At 38.2% G+C, this 22,305-nt stretch overlaps 1 protein-coding gene across 1 annotated transcript; it reads right to left on the minus strand.

The window, feature by feature from the left end:
* Positions 1–2,649: 2,649 nt before the first annotated feature.
* IL2 (interleukin 2) lies at positions 2,650–7,769 on the minus strand. Its single transcript, XM_039879668.1, has 4 exons — positions 7,406–7,769; positions 7,260–7,316; positions 4,791–4,934; positions 2,650–3,032 (listed from the first exon to the last, which is right to left on the minus strand). The coding sequence occupies exons 1-4, from the start codon at positions 7,550–7,552 to the stop codon at positions 2,922–2,924; spliced, it is 459 nt and encodes a 152-aa protein (XP_039735602.1). The 5' UTR covers positions 7,553–7,769; the 3' UTR covers positions 2,650–2,921.
* Positions 7,770–22,305: the final 14,536 nt, after the last annotated feature.

Genomic DNA, 22,305 nt, shown 5'->3' on the forward strand with positions numbered 1-22,305 from the left:
GAGAACAGGAGATTTTGGTTCAGGGTGTTTTCGAAGTTTGAATTTGTAGAGATTTAACCCCGGCCTGTATTTTGTCATGCTTCCCTTAACCCTCCCTCCATCTCAGTTATGAGGAGAAACTGCAGTAGTTAAAGTACTGGCATCAGTGATGATTTATGAATGAGGACACAGTGCTCAGTCCCTTCAGCCTGGGAGGGGCCCTTACGGAACCAGGATCAGCTAGAGCCCTGCACAGCCCGCTCTGGGCTCAGGCAGCCTGTTTTACACCCGTGTTCAGTAATGTCGTTTTCTATCTGTGCCATGGTATCAAAAAGACTACAAAGCAGCATTCTCAATTTCTAACAGCAATGTGGTGGCGTTGATCATCTATTAAGGCAGTTCCTATATGGTGTGGAACAGACATTTAATTACATGTTATAGAAACTTAGAATTCTTTAGTTGGGAGGTATTTTTAGACAATTATATTTTATTTTGCATATGAAATGAAGTGAGCATTATTTTAAGAGAACTTCAGATGAAACTTGTGAAAAATAATTTGAGTATAATATGTATGTGAGATATGTACAAATACTTCAAAAATATTGATCGAGACCAGATATGCATGTTGTCAAGCCTCATAACATTAGTTAATGAAGGATCACTATGACTTTCAAATGCAAGTTTATTTTCTTTGAGAAGGAGCTGAAATCGATGGTTCCTAGATAAAGAAAATTGTTCTTTGATGTGAGAAAGGAGAAAGAATATTGTTAAGTAAACAGGAAGCATGAGAATTTCCTCTTTAGAAATCTTTTGATCCTGATATACTCTATAAATTGACTTAAAACTTACTACTCTGTTTCTTGTGTTAGAATAGATGTCAAATACATTTGATTTTGTTTAATAGTAATAGTAGCACCAAAGGAGCACCATCTGTCATTTCTAGCCTAATGAAGAAAACCACCACAAAACTCTGGGGGATGCTAGTGTCCCCGTTACCAAGGCATTGCTTAATGTCTTCCTGTGCAAGATGTGGACACTGCACGTACTAGATCATCCCAGCATCTCCCTCTCCCTGGTGCTGTGGACTCCTCCTTCTGTGGGGAAGCTCCGATCTTTCGGCATCATCAAAAGAGGCGAGGTGGAGTCCAGGCATTCACTCAACTATTAATGCCATTCGCAGGTTCTCTTTAAATTCTGAATTCTCGGCAGTTGCTCTCATCTCAGCTGAATCAGCCCAAGCGGAACTAAACCCTTCATGTCTCACTGCCCAGCAGCGTTAAGGTCTTAGTGCTCATTTCAGGCATGGAAGTAGTGAAAGTTGGTATGGGTGAGTTCTGAGGAAAATTGCCCTCAATTTGTGAGTTATTGGAAGGTTTTTAAGTGGAGAGGTGGTTTTTCCTCAGAAGGGACACTACTAAAGAAGAAGGGCTGCCTCTGTCAGCAGGACAGACATGTTCTCAGTCTCCATGTCCACATCCTACATCTTGGTCCCACTCCTTCCCCATCCTCACTGTAAGAGACTTGGAAGCCTTAAGTGTGTGATTGGCATGACATCTTTGCAGACCTTACAGAGATGAACTGTTTCAAAAATGCCAGTGAGGACTTCCATGTACCTTTTTAACTGTGTATAACTTTAATGTTTTTTCCTCATTGTTCTCTGAGACCATCAGAAGAATCTAGGTGATAATCACAATTTTTATAACTATCGTTGCTGTAGCAATTAAATGTCATGGCCTTTGAGCTCACAATGCCGCACCTTCCCTCTGCATTTCTTCCTGTGCTATCATGGATAATACTTCAATCAGGGTGCTGCTACATCTTGTAGCTTTCCCATATCCTGTTTTTATTGTGTTCCTCGAATATGTGAACAACCCGGTCCCAGAATCCTATTTTAGAGTCTTTTTCTTGGTGTTATTTCTGATACAATTACTGTGTCTGAATCAGGAAGCAGATGGCATACTCAGAATAACTCAAGGAGGATCCAGTAGAGATGGCCAGCGAGGCCATGGTCAGGGCAGAGGGAAACCAAGGGGCTAGTGCTGTACCCTGGCGCTGGCAGCAGTGGAGGCGCTGCCATCCTGCCGTGAAGGAAGAAGTGGGAGGAAAAGTTAGCAGAATCCAGAAGGGAAAAGTTTGGAGAGAGCTACCTTGCTTGAAAGGCACAGCCACCCAGAGGCTACTCCACAGAGAGAGTCAGGCAGAGGGGTCCCTTCTAGCCCTCAGACCTCTCCCAAGGCTCCTCAAGGCGGGACCCAGTGGACAGCCGGAGGGCAGGAGATGCCTTTGATATGTTAAAGGTCATACAGGTGAGCCTCCTGAGGGCAGAGGGGAAGGTACAAGATGTTGGAGAATCAGATCGAGAGGTTCTCAGTTATTTGAAGAGTTTCAAGAATGTTTGTGTTTGGCTTCTTGTTTAAATTTAAGGCTTGGCCTGGAGAAGGAGAATAGTATAATTTGATGAGGTTTTCTCCGACTGGAACTAAGGAACTGATCAGCTCGTGGAAGGAGAAAGCAAGAGCTTTGGGAAGCACATTTCCCTTTCCACGTACCTCTCCAGGGAAAGAGTGACTTTTGTAAGCATCTTAACCGTCTTGTGAGTTCATATGAGTAATTTGGGAAATTTTAGTGATTGCTCTGTTATTCTCGGAATAACAAATATCTAGGCTTGTCGTTATTCATCAACTTTATTAAATAATTTTATTAACCGATCTACATGTATATTATATTTAACAATTCAATATAAAAATAAATACTTTGGGATAAATAATTTACATATATTTTTAGAGCCCCTAGGGCTTACAAAAAGAACCTTAAAAGATCCATAGTCATCATCCGAAGACTAAGAATAATAGTTACAAAAGATAGCAAACCATACATCAAAAAATAAATATAATTTTTAAATATTTAAATAAATAGCCTGATACATTTTAAATGGGAGGGACTTAAGCCAGTGTCGAGAGGATGCTTTGACAAAAGGTAATCCATTTGTTCAGAAATTCTTTAACGTTTGTGCTCTCATCATTATAGACACATGTGTATTTTGTTTCAGGTCCCTATAAAAGAAAAATTTTTTTTAGTTCAGGGTAGTTTACCTTATATATAATTATATATACTTCACAATTGAAATATTGCAGGCTTATGGCCTTTATTTTCAAGTAGGTTACACATATTAGTCACATTTTCTTAAAATCAAAATGATGTGCTGAAATTATGTCATAGCAAGTGATAGTAACATGTAAGCTGAGATTTTCCTCATTTCTTAAGTCTGTCAGTCTCAACACAAGATATTTTTTACTCTGAATTATATACAAGGAAACATTTTAAAACCATTCTATATAAATATTTCATTAAATGCTTTGTGCAAAATAAAGTTAACCCACCTTTCCTCTGGGTGTAAATCTATATCTACATGTAGGTCACATGTATGCAGTGATATTCCCTTTATACTTTCTTTTCTGAACCTTAAGTCTTCTATTATTCTACTCGAGTGAATCTTTTCATATTTCCCCCCAAAAGAACTAGCCAAGAGTAAGTTAGGACAAGTTTTGTTTTGGGGGAAATTTATGTGAAGAATGTTTTCGTACTCATATCTACTTCTGTCCCACCTCAATATCAATCATATACCAACTTTTGAAAGTCTAAATATTAGAAGTTTTATTCTGTGGACTAACTTATTGGAAGTTACCTTCCTCTGCTGATAGGAGCTATTTCAACTCTGCATCTAGCTGACAAGCTAAGAAGAAAATATTTTCATATAGAGTGAGATAAAAGATGGGACTTTTCATATTTGAAGTAATTTCTATCCTGGAAGCATAAACCAAATGAGATAAAGTATTTCCTTTAAATAAACTTTTAATATTATATACTTTTTGAAAAAACATATAATTAAATGTTGTAACCTCTTGGCAGGTTAAATTTTTTTAAATATCTGGCTTTTGAACTCATTTTCTAATTTTCACATAATTTTATCTTAATTTTGCATCAAGAATTTAGAGAGTTTTCTGATGTTGGTCAAAAATTTTAGAGCCAGCCTCTTGACATAGATGAGAAGCTGAGTCTCTCATTGTCTAGATGACAGTGATATCAATATACTTTTTAAAATATTAAAGGGAAAGAAATAGTCTACTAATACAGTGATCCCTATTTGGAAACAACTAGCTAACACATTTTTAGACAGTTGGTCTACTCTGATTAAAAGCATGCTATTTATGTAGGATACCTATTAACTCATGAAGTTTGTGCTTTGGCAGATGGGATGAGAAAAGAGAACCATCACCTGAGTCCCTTGTATATTTCATGCTTCCTGTGTGTTTAAAAATACTTAAAGCTCTGAAAGTATTACCTATAAATAAGGAGTTCATATCTAGTCTATTGGCCATTTTAATGGTTGCTGTTTTTTAGACATATCTCTTAGTCTTTCCAGTAATGATAGGGAAACCCCATAAAAGGCCTTTCAGATAATCAGAATTCGTTATTCTGGAAAACAGTCTGAAGAGATTAAAAAATATGTAATGAAACCTGTCTGCTTTCTGTGAAATTCTATTAGTGTCTTTTCCTAACTCACAGCTTTGTGTTAATGTGAGGGGTGGCAGTACAGAGGTGGGAGCTTGTCCCTGAATGGGTGGCAGGCAGAAACCCTCTGGCTCTTAGACTTCCATCTTAACACTTCGCAACTCCACAGTGTATCATCTCACATAAAAATGATTTCATGTTCACAGTGTACTCCACAGACACCAAAACTGCTCTCTATACCACTCTAAAGTGCCCCTCATTTATCTTGTTACCAGAAGAGCAAACGAGTAATGCTTTACCTTTAGTTTCTGAGCTGTTACGTTGATATTGCTCACTGACTCCTTGATGTCTGAGTGAGAGTTTTTGCTTTGAGCTATAGTTAGCACTTCCTCCAAAGGTTTGAGTTCGTCCACGAGGCACTGCAGATGATTCAGTTCTGTGGCCTTGAATGATAAAAATAATTACGAGGTCAGTTTGCCCAGACCAAAGGTCAGAACCAAGAAGTAATCTCAAATTTAAGAGTAGCAGTATGTAGTTTTCACCATTCCCTCTGTTCTCGGCACTACTATAAAGACAGACCGATATAATTTTCATTGTAAGACTGGAAAAACTCGGGTTCAGCTACCTTGATTAGCATTAACTGTTAGTTAACAAATGAGTCATTAATTTCAGCTTAATTTGGTATTGCAAAAAGTCAAACTTTCTGCACCCAACTACAAATCACAGATACAGGCTGAATTCTTTCCTAATCTGCATAGAAATTACTAGGACCAGAGTAGTCAGAATGTAGAAGAAGTATGAGATCACATCCTATGATTCTAATGTTTAATAATTTAAGATTTGAGAATCATAGAATGTTAGGGAGAGAAGGTGCTTTTGGATGCCATCTGTCACAGTCCCCACATTTTATAGATTAGGCAATTGTAACTATAGTAATGACTCAATATAGCAAGTCACATATAACTGCATCTTAATTTTTTACTTTTCTATAATTACAGTAAGGTGCATTTTAAAAAATTATTTGTCCAAGCAAATAAAACATGAACAATATTTGGAGGATTTGGGGAAGGCCTCCTGATTTAGACACACACACATTATAATATTTCAGACTTCTACAGTACATTATAATTTCAAAGTGTTTTCTCCTAAATAATCCCATTTAAGTCTCACAGCCACCTTTTGTGTTACTACTACATTTAGCAGTAACTCTATTTTACAAATAAGAAAAGTAAATCTCATAATTTAAGAGTTTTCTCTAATACCACATGACTAGGTGGAGCCAAGTTTAAATTTCAGTTTTTTTTCTTTATAACATTAACATAGCATTTTAATTAAATGTTTTTATAGTTTTCTGAAATCTTTTGGAAACATGGAATGGTAGTAAGAAGAAAAAATGAATGGAGTTTATCACATTACTTTTGGTTTCAAATAGATTTCGAGTTGTCATTTAGAAACTGCTGGATTTCAAAGAATCTACCACCCTCTAAATTATGCACATACTCACATGTTATCTTTCTAACAATCTTTACAGGGAGAAATAGGACTATATCATACACATTATGACATTTTCATCTACGGCCTCTCAACTTGCTACTGCAAGTTCTACAAGTTCAAGCCTTAAGTTTTTGGCATGAGCAACTTGGAGCTGTTTCGCTCAGAATACAGTCTAGTGTCTTTAAGCTGCTAGAGGTATGAGTTATGTGGCTCTGATTAAGCTAGAGGAGCATCTCTAAGTTACTTCCTTGTCATCTGTCAAAAGAGTAGTTTGAAGCATAATTTCCTTGAATAAATAAGAAGTAGATCAATGGAATTGTACCTATGGCCCTTTAAACCCCATTTCCTCCCCTGAGCTTGGATTCAGCCTGAGACAAGCTCTTCCTAGCACCAGAGTTCTGCCCATTCCCGTTTGACCCACATAGCTGCTAGGAGCTCAGATGACCTATGCTTATTAACTACCTGAATCCCAAAACAACCAAATGATGCTTTTAAGCTTGGAAAATAAGTCATATAGTATAAGTCTCTAGGTCTATTGGCATAAAAGATGTGTAAGTCCCAAATTTCGCTTTATACTCTCCAGGAGGAAGAATTTTGTCTATGACTGCTACTAATAGCTCTAGCTTATATGGTATTGACCATATACCAGATACTATTATAAGTCCTTTACATTTACTCATTAATTCTCACAAAACCATATGAAGTGTATGCATTCACAGAAGTAGGTGAGAAACTGAGTCACAAATTGAGTAGGTAACTTGCCCAAGTTCACAAAAGTCAGGACATAGCAGAGCTTTCGGTTCAGATCATTTGGCCCTAGGGTCTGTGCTGTTGATTAGTGCTATGCTACCTCTCAGAGATAGACCCTTAGGAATCTTTCCTAAAAATAATAAAGGATTTTTTAAAAGTGGGCCCCTCTAAAATCAATTTTGACAATTTGCATGGTATATAATCCAGTATCTCTAGAGTGTTATATTTTCAAATAAAACAGGAAATCAGCATAATCTTGTTTTAAAACTGTCCCAGCAATAAAGTAAGAATATTATTACTCTTCCCACTCCCTCTCCCCCCAAACACAGACAGATACATATAAAAATATATACAGACAAAGACATATTACAAAAGCCCCATTATCAAACTTGGGCTTTTACAAAATACATTGAAGTTACTAATTCTTTTTCTCAGATGAGATGCTATTAATACAATCAGTGTGCAAATTTTCATGCTATTTTTAATTTTATTAAAACAAATTGAACTTAGAAAGTTGCACTTACATTGGGCATGTAAAATTTAAAGGTGAGCATGCTGGAAAGTTCGTGATTCTTGTAATTCTGAGAAAACATAACAGATTGTTATTAAAAAGCGAACTCCAGTTAGAAAAATTAAACAATAACTTTAGAAGGAAAGGGAATAGACTTACATTAACTGTCTCCAAAAGCCGCTGTAAGTCCTTCAGCAAATGCTCCAGCTGTTGCTGTGTTTCCTTCCTAGAGCTTGAAGTAGGTGCACCGTCTGCCACCAGTGCAAGAGTTAGTGCAATGCAAGACAAGAAGTACATCTTGTGCATCGTGGCAGGGCTTGAGGTTACTGTGAGTAGTGATTAGAGAGGCTGATGGGAAGCTCTTGAACAAGAAGAGCAATTTATACTGTTAATTCTGGAAAAATATCATGGGGGTGTCGAAATGTTTTACATATTACACATATTTTCAAAGATTCTACTACCTGTGTGGCAAAAAGCGTTACCTTTATTTTTCCTCTTCTGATGACTCTTTGGAATTTCTTTAAACCCCCATAAACTGACTGAATGGATTTAGGTGAAATCCCTCTTGGTTACATTAGCCCACACTTAGGTGGCAGTTCCAATTCATACGCCTAACGCCTTCTGTATGAAACAGTTTTTCCTCTCTCCTTCTTTAAGGGGGTGGGGATACAAAAGTGGCTCATGAAAATTTTCTCTTTGTCATAAAACTATGCTGAACTTGTGAAGCACCGTGCTGTGGTGGACAAAAGCCAGAGTAAATAGTTGAAAAGAATAAATTTTTAGATTTGTTGATTAAACAGGAAGAATATTGGTTTCCTGTTTCAGGATGGCTTTACCTTTTTATCTACTCAGTGACTGAGCTAATGCATGCAACATGATAGAATGCTTCTTACAGAATCAGCTACAGAAGTATTAAGATTAGAATACATAAAATGGTCAGTGAGCTTGAGGTACTGTTATATGCTGTTTTAATCTTAATATGTTACTTCTTTCTGTTTAAATCTCTTACTTTGTTGTATTTTCTTTTTTTTTTAAGTATGGTGTTAAACAAGTACTCAGAAAAGGTTTTGCATCCAAGGGCACTGATGCTAGTTTTATTTGTGTGTGTGTGCACGTGTGTGACAGATTTTTTTGCTCCTATTTCTGGTGGGCATCAAGGGGATAGAATGAGAGTTGGAATGTCGCCAAACCCCAGGATGCCTTTCTTCCTCTTGGTTTCTCAGGGACCACCTGAGCTATCAGGTCACCCTCCATCAACCATGTACATTTCATTTCTCTCTATGTATATTGAACAGGTTGCTTATATTTCTTTAAGGCAGAAAACAGGCATAACGATAGGAATCTTAAGTTTTTCTGTCTGTAGGGCACTTTCTGGGTACCATTTACATTCTTTAGGAGAAAGATAATGTGATTGGCCAGCATGTGGTGTACCAATACTGGCCCAGTTAGTGTGGCTGAGGGGAGAGAGGCGTGATGGTGGTGGCCCAGAAGGACATGGTGGGCCAGGTGAGGGGAGGGGTGCGTGTGTGCATGCCTCGTGGAGTGAGAGCAGTCCTCAGAGCAGGGGGACCTGGGCTCATGCATTCTGTAACAGAGGCCAGATACAAGTTACTGAGAAGGGTATCCCTTACCTCTCCTTTATTCACTTTGTGAACAAATGAGTAAAGTACTGCAAACATCTCGTGACAGGCAAATGCTCAGAGCAGGCTTTGCATTTAAGGGTACTGATGCTAGTTTTATAGTAGATTTCACCTGTGTTGTAAGTAAACCAATCCATATGTTTCTAGTTTTTATCTTTTTCCTCTTTAATAGATTTATCCTCTTTAATAGATTTATCCTCTAAAGCACCCGGGACACGATAATAGTAACGGAATAAGATCAGTGTTTTTCAGTTGGTGCATTGGGTAGGGTCCTGGGGTATGTGTGAGCTGTGCTCAGTGCGGTTCACTGACGGCCTGAGTGAGGGTGTGGGCAGGTGCTTCTCATGCAAACCAGGGAGAATCGAGGAAACCCACTCTCAGAGAGATCGCTTGTAACTCCTCCATTTTCAGTCCCTTATACGTTTCTTGCCTAATCTTTGAACAGACACTCATCCAGCACTTATAACACCCAAAGGTATATAGAACGGGAATCAAAAAGCACAACATGCAGGCACCCAGTCTAGTTGAAGCCTTACAGCCAACCCGTGAGGTGATGCTTCTCATTCTGTGGATAGAAAACTAAAGCTCAGAGAAGATAGGTAGTTTGTTCTAGGTCCTTTCACCCTTACTGCCAGGAGGGGCAGGGCAAGGATTTGAAACCAGAATATTCTGACTCCAAAATCCACTCTCTACCATTTGTATTGTTTCTAAAGAACCCAATGTGTGGCAGGGAAAACATGCACAGAAACAAGTGTAATTCTGGGTGAAGGAGGACCACTGCCTCAAGAGAGGTGGGCATAAAGAATCTTGAAGAAGGAACAGACCTTAAACTATATTTTGACAACATGGTCAAACTGTAGATACATAGCTCAAGACCAGGAGGAGGGTGGGGAGGCAGGCAACATTAAGTGTTCTAAGGAGCACTTAATAAGTGTACTTGGCAAAAAAAAAAACCCAAAAAAAACAAAAAATGTTTTGGTGCTATTTATGCATTTGGCAATATTCTGAAGAACATAAAACATCTTACTGAAATTAAAAAATTAGCATTATAGTTTCTCAGGTGGAAAAAAACAATGAAGGAAAAGCCAGGTTAGAGACAAATGATCTTTTCATTTAGAAAAGAGTAGAGACAGATTAGGGACAAATGGTCTTTTCTTTTTATTACTAAAACATGCAAATTGTCTCTCTCTACCTTTCAAATCAAAACCGCAAAGTTAGCATCAGTTCTGAGGGAAAGGCTATTCAGTGATCTTGTTTCGCTTCTCTAAAGATTTCAGTGTCTCATCCCAGCATCACCAGCTCAGGCCTCTACCCTTCCAGAATGGAAGGATTCAGGCCCACGCATTTCTCCGTGTGGGGGCTTTTCCAGTGAGGCTTTTGATCTTCTCATAGTCTTGATCTTTATATTTCTCCAGCTATTTCCATTAGAGCATGGGTCAGCATATGGCTGCATTTATGGGAGGGGCCCTGTAGAAATATTAGTGCACAGTGGGCACCACTATGGAAGTCAGTCTTAGAAATTTCTTGAAATGCTTAGGGAGAAAGCGCCCTCACGCTGTGGCGTACTTTCGCTTTTCAACTTGTCTGACACATCAGCTGGCTTTTCTGGCTGCAGTGGTGATAAAAGTCAGTAGTAGACTGCTAACTACCACATGTGTCACACCCCTCACTTCCCCTTTGAAAATAAATTTTGTCTATTCAGTAATAAGCTAGTTTAGTTGCTTATTAGCATCATTCGTGACTCAGCCTCTCAGACTCATGAGCAGCCGAAGCTCTGAGAAAGGGAGCCCAGTGCCTGGAGCTGCCCCTCGAGGGGCTGGGCAGCGCCTTGTGCTCACCGTCCATCCATCACAGCTGACATTCAAGGATTCCACCGCTGGCGGGAACTTCTCCCAGCCCCTCTCTCACAGCTTGGTAAACTTTGATTTGGTCTGGCTCTTGATGCCTGTCTTAACACATCTCTCACCTCTTTTTCTAAAGGCCTCTTGGCTTTTCAAGATGCAGTTCTCTCCCTTAGATGTTTGGACATAGTGTTGGGTAATCACCCAGAGAGAGAGCAGCTCGAAGACTGGTGTTTCCTGTGAAAACCCGATTTCCGCAGGCGGAGGTTGGTGCCCGGTGTTTGGCCTTACCAGCCCTGTGGTCCTCCTTTGTGTGATGCCTTTGCAGGTCTTCCCGTCTGTGGACCACAGTTAAGTCTCACTAGTGTGTGCTCCTCTTCCTGTGGTAAATTGTAATGATGCTCATAACCTTTTGGAATGGAGGAATTATTTCCTTGGTGCTTGAATTTTGCAAGTTACATTTTACTGATAAGAAACTTCACATGTGTAGAGATTAAATGACTTGCCCAAGATCACATTCTTAAATTAGAGGTGAAGTTAGAGCAACAGCTCAAGCCTTCTTGCCCCATAGCGATCTCATTTATTTCCCATGTAAAGTGGTAATGCCAAATCCTAGGCCTACGCGGGCCTGCGGAGGAGGCTGGATTAGGTTCCGCCTCCTATTCCATCTTGCTTCACTGTCAGGGTTGCCCACCTTCACCTGGCCAACACCTTGTCTGGGCAGCTTTACGACTTCTAAGAATTTAGAGCAGCTGAATTCACACAGTAGATGCAAAAGCAGGGTTTTGCTCATGTTTTGAATCTCTTTCTGGAGTGCTTAAAAGTACCAGGGCACTCGATGTTTGCTGACACTTCTCCCATATCTCAGGCAAGGAGGCAGTTGCATCCACAGTGGGTCTGTTAGGAGTGCAATGTTCTAAGACTGACGTGGGGGTGTTACAGTAGACAGTTGTCTGCATTCGGCAGCCAAGAGATGCCTCATGTGATGACAATGTGATGACAATGGGAGTATCTTTGAAACCTTTGTAAATTTACATTTTGTGTCAACGTAAGACCCGTATGTCAAGGCACACAGCAGTTATTAGAAGTGGAATGTGATAAGCTTCTGATAGAAATAGATTTGCAAAGCCCTTCAAGTTCATAAGATACTTTCACATCCATTTATCTCATTTTATGGCAAAATACTTAAAGAAACAAATTTTCTGTCTGTATGTATTTAATGAAGAACTTTATTTATTTATTTTTGTACATTAAGAATTAAGCCATGCAACTTACAGATAAATATTAGTTGTCTCTTCTGCCAAGATAAATGCCTTCATTGAAATCTTGTGAGAATAAAGTTATATACGTTTAAGCTGATCTTCATCTAATTGCTTGTCCTGCCTGAGTTTAAGTTCTCTGTTAACCGTGTGTCCTTCTCTTTTCCACAGTAGCTCTGGAGGTATGATTGACAGTCCATTGCTCCATCACTCCGAATATTAAAAGATAAGCTGAAGCATGTGAAAATTTTTAAGAATTTATTTGAACAAAAATAGATTCTAATAGGGCAGTATCCAATCTAGCAGAGAGAAGGGAGCTCTGAGGAGCTGTACAAAATGAGAGGCTTTTATAGGCAGAAGGGAGCAGGAGAAGGACAGCAAACCCAGGTGTGTGCTGCAAGGCCGTTTTCCTGTAGAGATGGCTGTGCTCTGTCAGGCAGATGACCTCTCTGGTGCTGATCAAGTGGTTCCTTTTTTTTTTTAAGTGTGTTCATTCAAGTGTAGTTGGTATATAGTCTTTATTGGTTATATTAGTTTCAGGTGCACAGTGTACCTGATTGTGTACATTTTCTTGATTGGTGCAAGATTCCATTTCCGGAAGTGCTGAGATTGTAATTAAGTCACGGTTTGGTGCTTGGGGTTTAGCATAAGGGACTCCATTTGGGGCCTGTTGTCTTGTTTTTGACACTAACTAATGTATTTTTTAAAGAACATAGCCTTATTTTCTGTTTAAAAATTGTAGCATTTTAATCTAATTATAAAATAACACAGATTCATCATAGAAAATTTGGAAGACATTTTAAAAAATTAAATGAAAATCAACTGTAATTTTACAGTCGTAAGAGATAACTAGATAATGGGTAGAGATAACTATTATTATCACATCATTAGTATGTCTTTCTGGTTTTTTTTTTTTCCTTTGGTGCAGTTTTATGTGCTGCTTTATAATGTGTTATAAATATATTGCATATTAAGTATTCTTTTATAACATTCATTTTAATAGAATTCTGTTGTGACTGTTATTGGAATTTACATTAATTCTGGTCATTCACAATTACAAATAGTGCTGTAATTCACTAAAATCTTTTGCACATAAATATTCATGCAAGTTTCTGATTATCCTCTTAGAATAAAATCCTAGAGGTGGGATTACTGGGTCAAAGAATATGAGCATTTTAAGATTTTTGATGCTTATTCTGAAATTTCTTAACAACTTAATACTCTGTGTCAGTGGCATGCCCCTCTTTTCCTGTATCACGTACATGGTCTCCACATTCTTAAACGGAGGATGGGGCGAGAGTGGGGAGAGAAGGGAGTGGGGAAGGGCACGCCGATTGGTGGCTGTCCTGCTACGCTCAGGTTCACGCTTGGAGCTGGGAGTCAGCCAGACCCGGGCACAAGTCTTATTTATCACTCACTGGCTGTGTGACCGAACAGATTACTTATCCTCCCTGAACCATCTCTAAAATGACAATATGGACCTCACTGGATTCTTAGGAATGACAAGCAAGGTGGCATAAATGAAAGCACACAACACTAATCTGTTGAATGAATGAGTGACCCCACGACCTGTTTCTGATGTGCTACACCCTCCTCCTCCTTTTCTACCAAGGTATTTTTTTAAATGATGGCATTTGCTTTGCATAATTTCTTGATATCATCCAGGTTTACCAGTCTACCCTAATCTAAGGATTGAGGAAGAGACAGTACTATGCCAGCATTGCCCAGATTAAATTCAGAGAAAATGTAATTCGCCAAATAATTTTAATCATTCTTTATGTAACAGAGTTATCATTCCACACCACGTCAGCTCCATCTAAGGGCCCCTGTCCGTTGCAGGGCAGTAGCAATCATTTTCTCTGTACTCTTCGAGGTGCTTGGCTGAGACCAACCCCCCAGTCCAGCTGTGATAAAAGGCACATTAATAGGGGAAAAAAATATACAATTTAAAATACATATGTACATACCTACGGGAGCCCTACAAAGATGTGAGATTTATAGGCGGCCAGGCAATGGAGGCGTATATACCATCCTGAGCTAAGGAAAAGGGATCTTGTCCTTCAGTGGGGAAGAGGGAGAGGCAGTTCATGGGAAGATGAGAACAGTAAATATTTGGAAAACAAAGGTTGCCCTGCCCTGCAGGTAAGTCTCTCAGGTGTCAGTTATCTCTGGTAATAGCTCTCTTCCTGGTATAGGCCCCCTTTCCAATGTAAATTTCCTTTATAAACGTAGGTTTCCCTTACAAAAAAGTTGACTTCTATTCTGTTTTATGAGCTTCTCTCTCTGCAGTCTCTCAAAATAATTAACTCAAAACATAATCCTTATGCCAAAGAGGCATATTTTGATGTGGCATGTTCTGCTACCCTTCACCATCAAATCTGGCGTATCTTGAGCTGTAAAACAGAAAAATATATAGGGATGTTTTAAAATAAGACAGTGAATGTAAGGGGATGGGAAGGCAGTTAATTGCAAAAGGTAAAATTTGCTAGCTTCTACTGGCATAAGTATAGACATAGATCAATGGAATAGAATTGAGATATAAACCCTTACATTTATGGACAATTGATTTTTGATAAAGGTGCCAAGACAATTCAATGGAGGAAGAATAGTCTTTTCTACAGTTGGTGCTGAGACAATTGGATATCTTCATGCAAAAGAATGAAGGTAGACCCCTGTCTCACACCAGTTAATGCAAGCATTAACTCAAAACAGATCGTAGACCTAAATTTTAGAGCTAAACCTGTAAGACTTAGAATAAACCTAGGTCTAAATGTTTTTTACTTTGAATTAGGCAATGGTTTCTCAAATATGTCACTAAAACCAAAATTAAAATAAAGAAATTGGGCTTTATCAAAAAGTAAAATTTATATTCTTCAAAGGAGATTATAAAAGTGAAGACAATCCACGAAATGGGAGAAAATATTTGCGGATCATATGTCTTATAAGTGATTTGTATCCAAAATGTATAAAAACTCTTGCAACTCGATAAAAAGACCAGTAACCCAACTTAAAAATAGCCAAATGATTTGAATACACAGTTCTTAAAAAAAGATGTGCACGTGACCAAAAAGCACGTAAAAAAGTACTTATTACCATGAATCATTATGGAAAGGCAGGCCAGACCACAGTGAGCTGCCTCTTTATACCCATTAGGATAACTAAAATAAAGAAGACAATAGCAGGTACTAGCAAGGAGGTGAAAAAGCTAGAACCAGGATGTATTGCTGATGGGAATGTAAAGATAATGGTAAGCTGCTTTGGAAAACACCTTGGCAGTTTTTTAAAATATTAAAAATAAGGGTACCGTATCACCCAGCAATTCTACCTAAGAGAAATGAACCATAGCCACACAAAAACTTGTACATAGATGTTCATCGCAGCATTAATCAAAATAGGCAAACAGTGGAAGCAACCCAAATGCTCAACTGACACATGGGTAAATAGACGTGGTCGATCCATACAATGTAACATTGTTTGGCAATAAAAATACTGAAGTTCTGAAACATTTTACAGCACAGGAGAGCCTTGAAAACGTTAGGCTAATTTCAAGAACCTGGTCACAAAAGGCCAAAAATTGTATGATTCCATTTATGAAATGTTCAGAAAAAGTGAATCCATTGTGGCAAGAAGTAGGCTCGTGGTTTCCTGGCACTGGGGACGGGAGAATGGAGAGTGACTGCTAATGGCATGGGGCTTCTTCCTGGGGTGATGACCATGTTCTGAACTTAGACGGTGACGATGGCTGCACAACTTTGTGAATATACTAAAAACCACTAAATTTTACACTTATGGTATGTAAATTATATCTCAAAGCTGTTAAAAAAATTTTTTTTGCTAGATTCACAGTTGTGGTTGAAACATACACAGTTTGCTTTTGGTTTGTGGCTATACTGAAATAAGTTAACAGCCCCAAATGAAACTGTATTTATCTCTAAGAATTGTGTATATAACGAGCAAATATAAAACAATGGTATTATTATAATTAAGAAGAACGAACTAAATAAAATGTATATTGTCTTTATTAAATAGTAAGATACCACATGACATTCAATCACTACTACTGTTACCAATTATCGTCACCTAATTAAGTCCCAAACATTGTAGAAGTGGTAATGCTTTTTCTTCAAGTAGTAAATATAAATGGTGTCCTTCAACACATCAGTATTTTTTTAATTTTTCAAAATATATATTAAGATAAGTGTACTAACAAATACTAAATAATGTGGAAATGGCTCCAGAAAAGAAGGTTCAATGATCTTCTCTGTCCCTTCTTAATGGGATATAAGTGTTGCTTGACTATATATATTGGGCTTAAAATTTCTATCCGAATCATAAATAAGTCAGTAACTAGAAATAGAGCAGGTAAATCATTAAATTTATTAAGTTAGTGAAAAATGGTTAACTTCCCACTGTCTCAAAATTTATTTTTGCTATTCAATCCAAATTATCCAACGTGACGTGTCTTCTATTTCTCTAGAGGAACAACAGGAGGGCTTGGGGGTGGGGATTGGCATTGGTGAGCTTGGGAAGAAACCTATCCCCCTACTCAGTGTTCATTCTCAGAGATTCACTTTCTGAGAAAAAGCAACACTGCAATTTTAAGTCAGTATGAGATCTAAGATTGAAAAAAACAGAGATAAAACCACAAACCCATGGCATGTAGGAGAGGTTAATATATTCTATGAATGAACAGTCATAGAAATGGCCATTATCTTTTAATTCTGTCTGCACTATGTGTGTGACTCAAAGATCTTTCATAACTAGAGGTATTTTTTCATGGACAAACACTTTATTGAATTGGAAAAAAATTATTTTATAAATGACCATATTAAAGAGATAGTTCAACTATATCTGAACTCCAATTTCTAAGAATACAAATGCTTTCTGGCATTATTTTTTTCCCAATAGCTTTGTTGAGGCATAATTGAATATAAAACACTGCACATATTTAATGTGTACAATTTGACAAGTTTGGACAAATACGTACCCATGAAACCATCACCACAGTCAGGCCAGTAAACATGACTACCCCGTGCCTGCCTCTTTGTGGTAATAACACTTAACATGAGATCTCCTCTGTTAGCAGGTTTTTAAAGCACACAGTACAATACTGTACAGCAGATCTGTAGAACTTACAAGTCTCGCACAAATGAACCATTGTACCTACAGAACAGCAACTCCCCATTTCCCCCTGGCAACCACCATTCTACCCTCTGTTTCTATGAGTTTGACTATTGTAGGACTGTGACTGGCTTATTTCACTTACAATGTCCTCCAGGTTCATCCATGTTACTGCAAATGACAGGATTTCTTTCTTTAAAGGCTGAATAATATTCCATTGTATGCATATACAATTTCTTTTTCTATTCATCTGTTGATGGTTATTTAAGTTGTTTCCGTATCTTGGCTGTTGTGAATAGTGCTGTGGTGAATGTGAGAATGCAGGGATCTCTTCTAGACCTTAACTGCAATTCTTTTGAATATATCCAGAAGTGAAATAGCTGGATCATATGCTAGTTCTATTTTTAATTTTTTGAGAAACAACCATACTGTTTCCCATAGCAGCTGTACCATTTGACATTGCCATCAACAGTGTACAAGGGTTCCAATTTCTCGATTTCTCCACATTCTTACCAACATTTATCTTTTTTTTTTCTTTAATAATAGAAAAATCCTAACAGGTGTGAGGTGATAGCTCATTATGGTTTTGATTTGCACTTCCATAATAATTGGTGATGTTGAGCTTCTTTTCACACGTATGTTGGCCATTTATACATCTTCTCTGAAGAAATGTCTATTCAAGACTTTTGCTCATGTTTTAAATGGATTATTTGTTTTTGATTTTGTTTGTTTCCCTATTGAATTGTAGGAGTTTCTTATATATTTTGGATATTAATCTCTTGTCAAATATATGTTTTGCAGAAATTTTCTTCCATTCTGTAGGGTGCTTTTCATTCTGTTGATTGTTCTTTGCTGTGCAAAAGCTTTTTAGTTTCGATGTAGTCCCACTTGTCGATTTTTGCTTTTATTGTGTGTAGTATTGATGTCATATCCAAGAAATCATTGCCAAGACTAGCATCAAGAAGCTTTTCTCCCCTTTTTTTTTCTAGGAGTTTTACAGTTTCAGGTCTTAAAATGAAGACTTAAATCCATTTGGAGTTGATTTTTGTGTGTGGTGTAAGATAAGGGTCCAGTTTCATTTTCGTGCATGGGGATATCCAGTTTTCGCTACACAATTTGTTGAAAAGATTATCCTTTCTCCATTGTGTATTTTTGGTACTTTCAATGAAAAATTAATTGACAATAGAGGCATGGATTTATTCTGTTCCTTTGGGCCACATGTCTGTCTTTATACCAGTGTCATACAGTTTTACTTAATGTAGTTTTGTAATATATTTTGAAGTCAGGAAGTATATGGCTCCAGCTTTGTTTCTCTTTCTTTGCTTTGGCTATATGGAGACTTTTATGGTTCCAAATGAATTTTAGGATTTTTTTTATTTCTTTAAAAAATGTCATTGAGATTTTGATGGGGATAAAATTGAATCTATAAATTGCTTCGGGTAGTATGAACATTAAACAATATTAAGTCTTCCAATTCATGAACATGGATGTCTTTCCATTTATTTGTGCCTTCTTTAACTCCTTTCACCCATGTTTTGTAGTTTTCAGGGTACAAGTCTTTCACCTCCTTGGTTAAGTTTATTCCTAAGTATTTTATTCTTTTTGATACTAGTACAAATGGGATTGTTTTCATAATTTTTGTTCAGATAGCCCATTTATAGTATGTAAAAATGCAACTGATTTTCATATGTTGATTTTGTATTCTCCAATTTTACTGTATTTATTAGTTCTAACAGTTTTTTGTAGAATCATTAGAGTTTTCTATAAATAAGATCATGTCATCTGCAAAGAGATAATTTTCATTCTTCTTTTACTATTTGAATGGCTTTTAGTTCTTTTTCTTGCCTCATACCTCTGGCCAGGAATTGCAGTACTGTGTTGCTAGAAGCAAGCATGGGCATGCCTTGTCTTGTTAATGATCTTAGAGGAAAAGCTCTGAGTTTTTCACTGTTGAATATGACATTCTACATGGCCTTTATTATGTTGAGGTAATTCCTTCATTATTTCTTTAAATAAGCTTTCTGTCCCTTTTTCCCTGTTTTCGTTATACTCCACAATGTACATATTGGTTCATTTGATGATGTCCCATAAGTCCCTTAAACTTTCTTCCTTCTTTTGCATAATTTCCAATGACTCGCCTTTGAGTTTGCTGATCCTTTCTTCTGCTTCACCAAGCCCGATGTTGAGGTTCTCTATTGAATTTTTCAGTTCAACATTAAATTCTTAAGCTCCAGAATTTTTGTTTGGATTCTTTTTTATGTTTTTTATGTCTTTGTTGATATTCTCATTTTGTTTATATATTGTTTATTTGATTTCATTTAGTTGTCTGTGTTATTTTGTAATTCACTAAGCTTAAGATAATTAGTTTGAGTTCTTTTTCAAGAAGTACATAGATTTTCATTTCTTTAAGGTTGGTTACTGGAGATTTTGTTCTTTGTTTGTGTCATATCCCCTGAATCTTTGTGCTCCTTGTACCTTTGCATCCGTGTCTGGACATCTGAAAGAACAGCCACCTCTCCTGGTCTTTACAGATTGGCTTCAACGAGGAAAGACCTTCAGCAACCATCTTGGCTAGAGTTTCTGGGAGCCTTGCAAACTTTTTGTGGGAATGCGTACACTCCACTTCTCTTTCTCCCTTCTGGGGGAAAAGTCTTTGGTGTTGTTTTGGTTTTTCTGTTTGTCTTCAACCTGCGACTCAAAATTATTAAACTCTCAACAAACTTAGGTTATAGGCCATAGACAGAAAGGGCCTCTCTTGGAAAAGATCTGTAGTTCCTTCCTTCTCTGATATCTGCTGGGACACCTTTAGTCCCAGCTTATCACTTTCTTCTAGGGTTTTACTAAGGCAGCAAGAAGCAGCTGATCCATTTCAACATTCCTACTTTTTCCTATTATCTCCTAGAATATTACAGCTTCAGTAGGCATATATCTGTCTCCCAAGGAAAAACAGTTTTATCAACTATTTCCCAAAAAGTTTCTAGAACCTCTTAACCAAGAATAGTAGCAGGGTGCCTATTGCCATTGGTTCCACTTTCTCTGCTCAACAAATTTCACATTATGCTTCAGGCCTGAGACTTGTACCGTTTCATTTTCAGGTACCAAATTCCGTGTTAAGTAGGATACTCCCCACCATAAGTGACAGAAACCCTGCTTCGAATTGGCCTGAACACCAAGGGCATTTATTTCATATATTAGAAAATCTAAAAGTAGGATTGACTCCAGGACCAATTGATTTGGTAGCTTAGAGATGTCATCAAGGCCATATTCTTAGCTGTCATGGAGTTGGTGTCCTGCTAAGATTGATTTCTCTCATAATACGGCTACTGACAACCAGAAAAAAAATGTACTTATTGTTCATATCCACCAGGGGAGAGTGAAACTAGATTCTCTTTCCAGAAACTTAAGTAGGTCCTTGGCCCAAATTGTCTTAGGTCTGCCCATCCCCTGATTAACCATTTCCGATGGGGATAGTCTTACATGATTGGCTTACACTGATCAGAGATAGAATGGATGTTGGAGCATTAGCTCCGGTATCCTTCATAGCTAAGCCTATTCCATTGTGCGCTAAAGTGCAAATGAATGTTCTGGCTTCCTAATATCTCTCCTCTTGACACTAGCTAAGTTTCTCCCTGTGCTCCCCTACACGTAAGATCTTAGAGTGAAGACTGTTGCATGCTCCAGGAAATTTTGGCAGAAAAAGTTGTTTGACCAAGCTATACATTTGTTATTCCACTGTTGACTTAAGTCAACAACCAACACTTCAATAATTCAGTAAAGCTAGCTGGACTCCCTGTATCTTTTAGGAAAGTTTTAAGGTTGAAAGTAACAATCCAAATGTAGTGCTTAAACAATAGGGTTTTATTTGTGTTATATAAGAAATATGGCCATACGTACTTGCTTGTGTTAGCTTAGTAATTTTAAATGTCAAGGTTAATGTCTGTGATTCTCAGCTTTATTTATATGTCTGTTACCTCATGGTGACAAAGTGACTGCTGCAATCTAGACATTGAGTTTATATTTTAAGTAGGAGGAAGTGGGAAGGGTGATCCTACTTACAACATTATCATCCAGAACTAATGACTCATGGCCACCCTTAGCTGGTAGGTGACTATGTAGAAGGAATCTGGGTAAACCAAACACAGTATCTGCTGCACACTGCAGGCTGGTAAAGTATATAAGCATATGCAGTTCAGTGCAGAGTAACTTACTTTCTTCCGGAAGCTGAAAATGAATTTATACGTGGTGATAGGCATAAGGATCTAGATATGCTCAATCAAGCTGCCCCATCCTGTAGGAGTGCTTTATGGTGTCTACCTGTGGCACCTGTCCTGGCCTTGGGAGATTGTGTGCCATCCATGGCTCCCTGCTACCTTGTGAGTTTCAGCTCAACTTCCTGGGTTCCTGTCCAGAGGCATCCAGTTGGTTTGGAGTTGAACTGTAATTGAGGCTGCAGCAAGCTGTGGCTGACCTGGTTTCTTGTTGCCTCACAAATAGCCTACATGATCTTATTCTGATAACTCCTTCACAGTGTCCGTGTGAGGAATAAGAGATCCCTTGAGTCTCCCCTTCCTCCTCTGACTCTAAAAGAGGCTTTTATTATATTAGGGTTGGCTAGCTCGGACAGACTATTGAGAGAGCTTTGCTTCCTTGCCTGAGACTCAAGAGTTGTCTCCTTCTTGAGTTGTCATCTGTGTAGCTCACTGGACAGTGGGTGTGCAGAGGCTGCAGTAGGAGAAAGGTTTATAGCAAAGAGGACTTTACTTCGGCCTTCATTAAGTCCCGCTTTGTTCTCATGGCATCTAGGAGCTGGATGCAGAAGAGGGCAGGACTGGAGGATCTGCTTCCCACACCTCCACCATTCCCAGGCTAGTCCTGCTCTGAACAGAGAAAAGATCGAAGCCCTCCTGATGAATCAAAACTAGCCAAGCCTCCTTGGAATCCCAGAGCTACTTGGAACCAAGGCAGCAAGTAGGAGGTAATTGTCTTCTGTTGCCTTCAGTTCTTGTTCTCTTCTCTGTCAGAACAGAGCATCACTCTCCTCCACATGAATTTTCCTGCTGAGTTTGCTTCTCAAATCCTGCCAAGGAGCCACCCCACCCCTCACCCCTGCCGTCCGACACGTGCTAGTGGTTCTGTCTGTGGCCAAGAGAAGTAGAAAGTCTAGATTTCTAAATTGAAGGAACTGGCTAATAGTTTTC

This window comes from Pteropus medius, unplaced genomic scaffold (assembly GCF_902729225.1).
Source record: "Pteropus medius unplaced genomic scaffold, Ma_sr-lr_union100, whole genome shotgun sequence".
NCBI lineage: Eukaryota > Metazoa > Chordata > Mammalia > Chiroptera > Pteropodidae > Pteropus > Pteropus medius.

Bases quoted from the DNA above. Each gene is read 5' to 3' on its own strand.
- IL2 (XM_039879668.1), bottom strand. From the start codon at position 7,552: ATGCACAAGATGTACTTCTTGTCTTGCATTGCACTAACTCTTGCACTG. The intron at 7,317-7,405 runs GTAAGTCTATTC...ATGTTTTCTCAG, and splicing joins GGCTTTTGGAGACAGTTAAT to AATTACAAGAATCACGAACT. The intron at 3,033-4,790 runs GTAAAGCATTAC...TTTCTTTTATAG, and splicing joins TAACAGCTCAGAAACTAAAG to GGACCTGAAACAAAATACAC.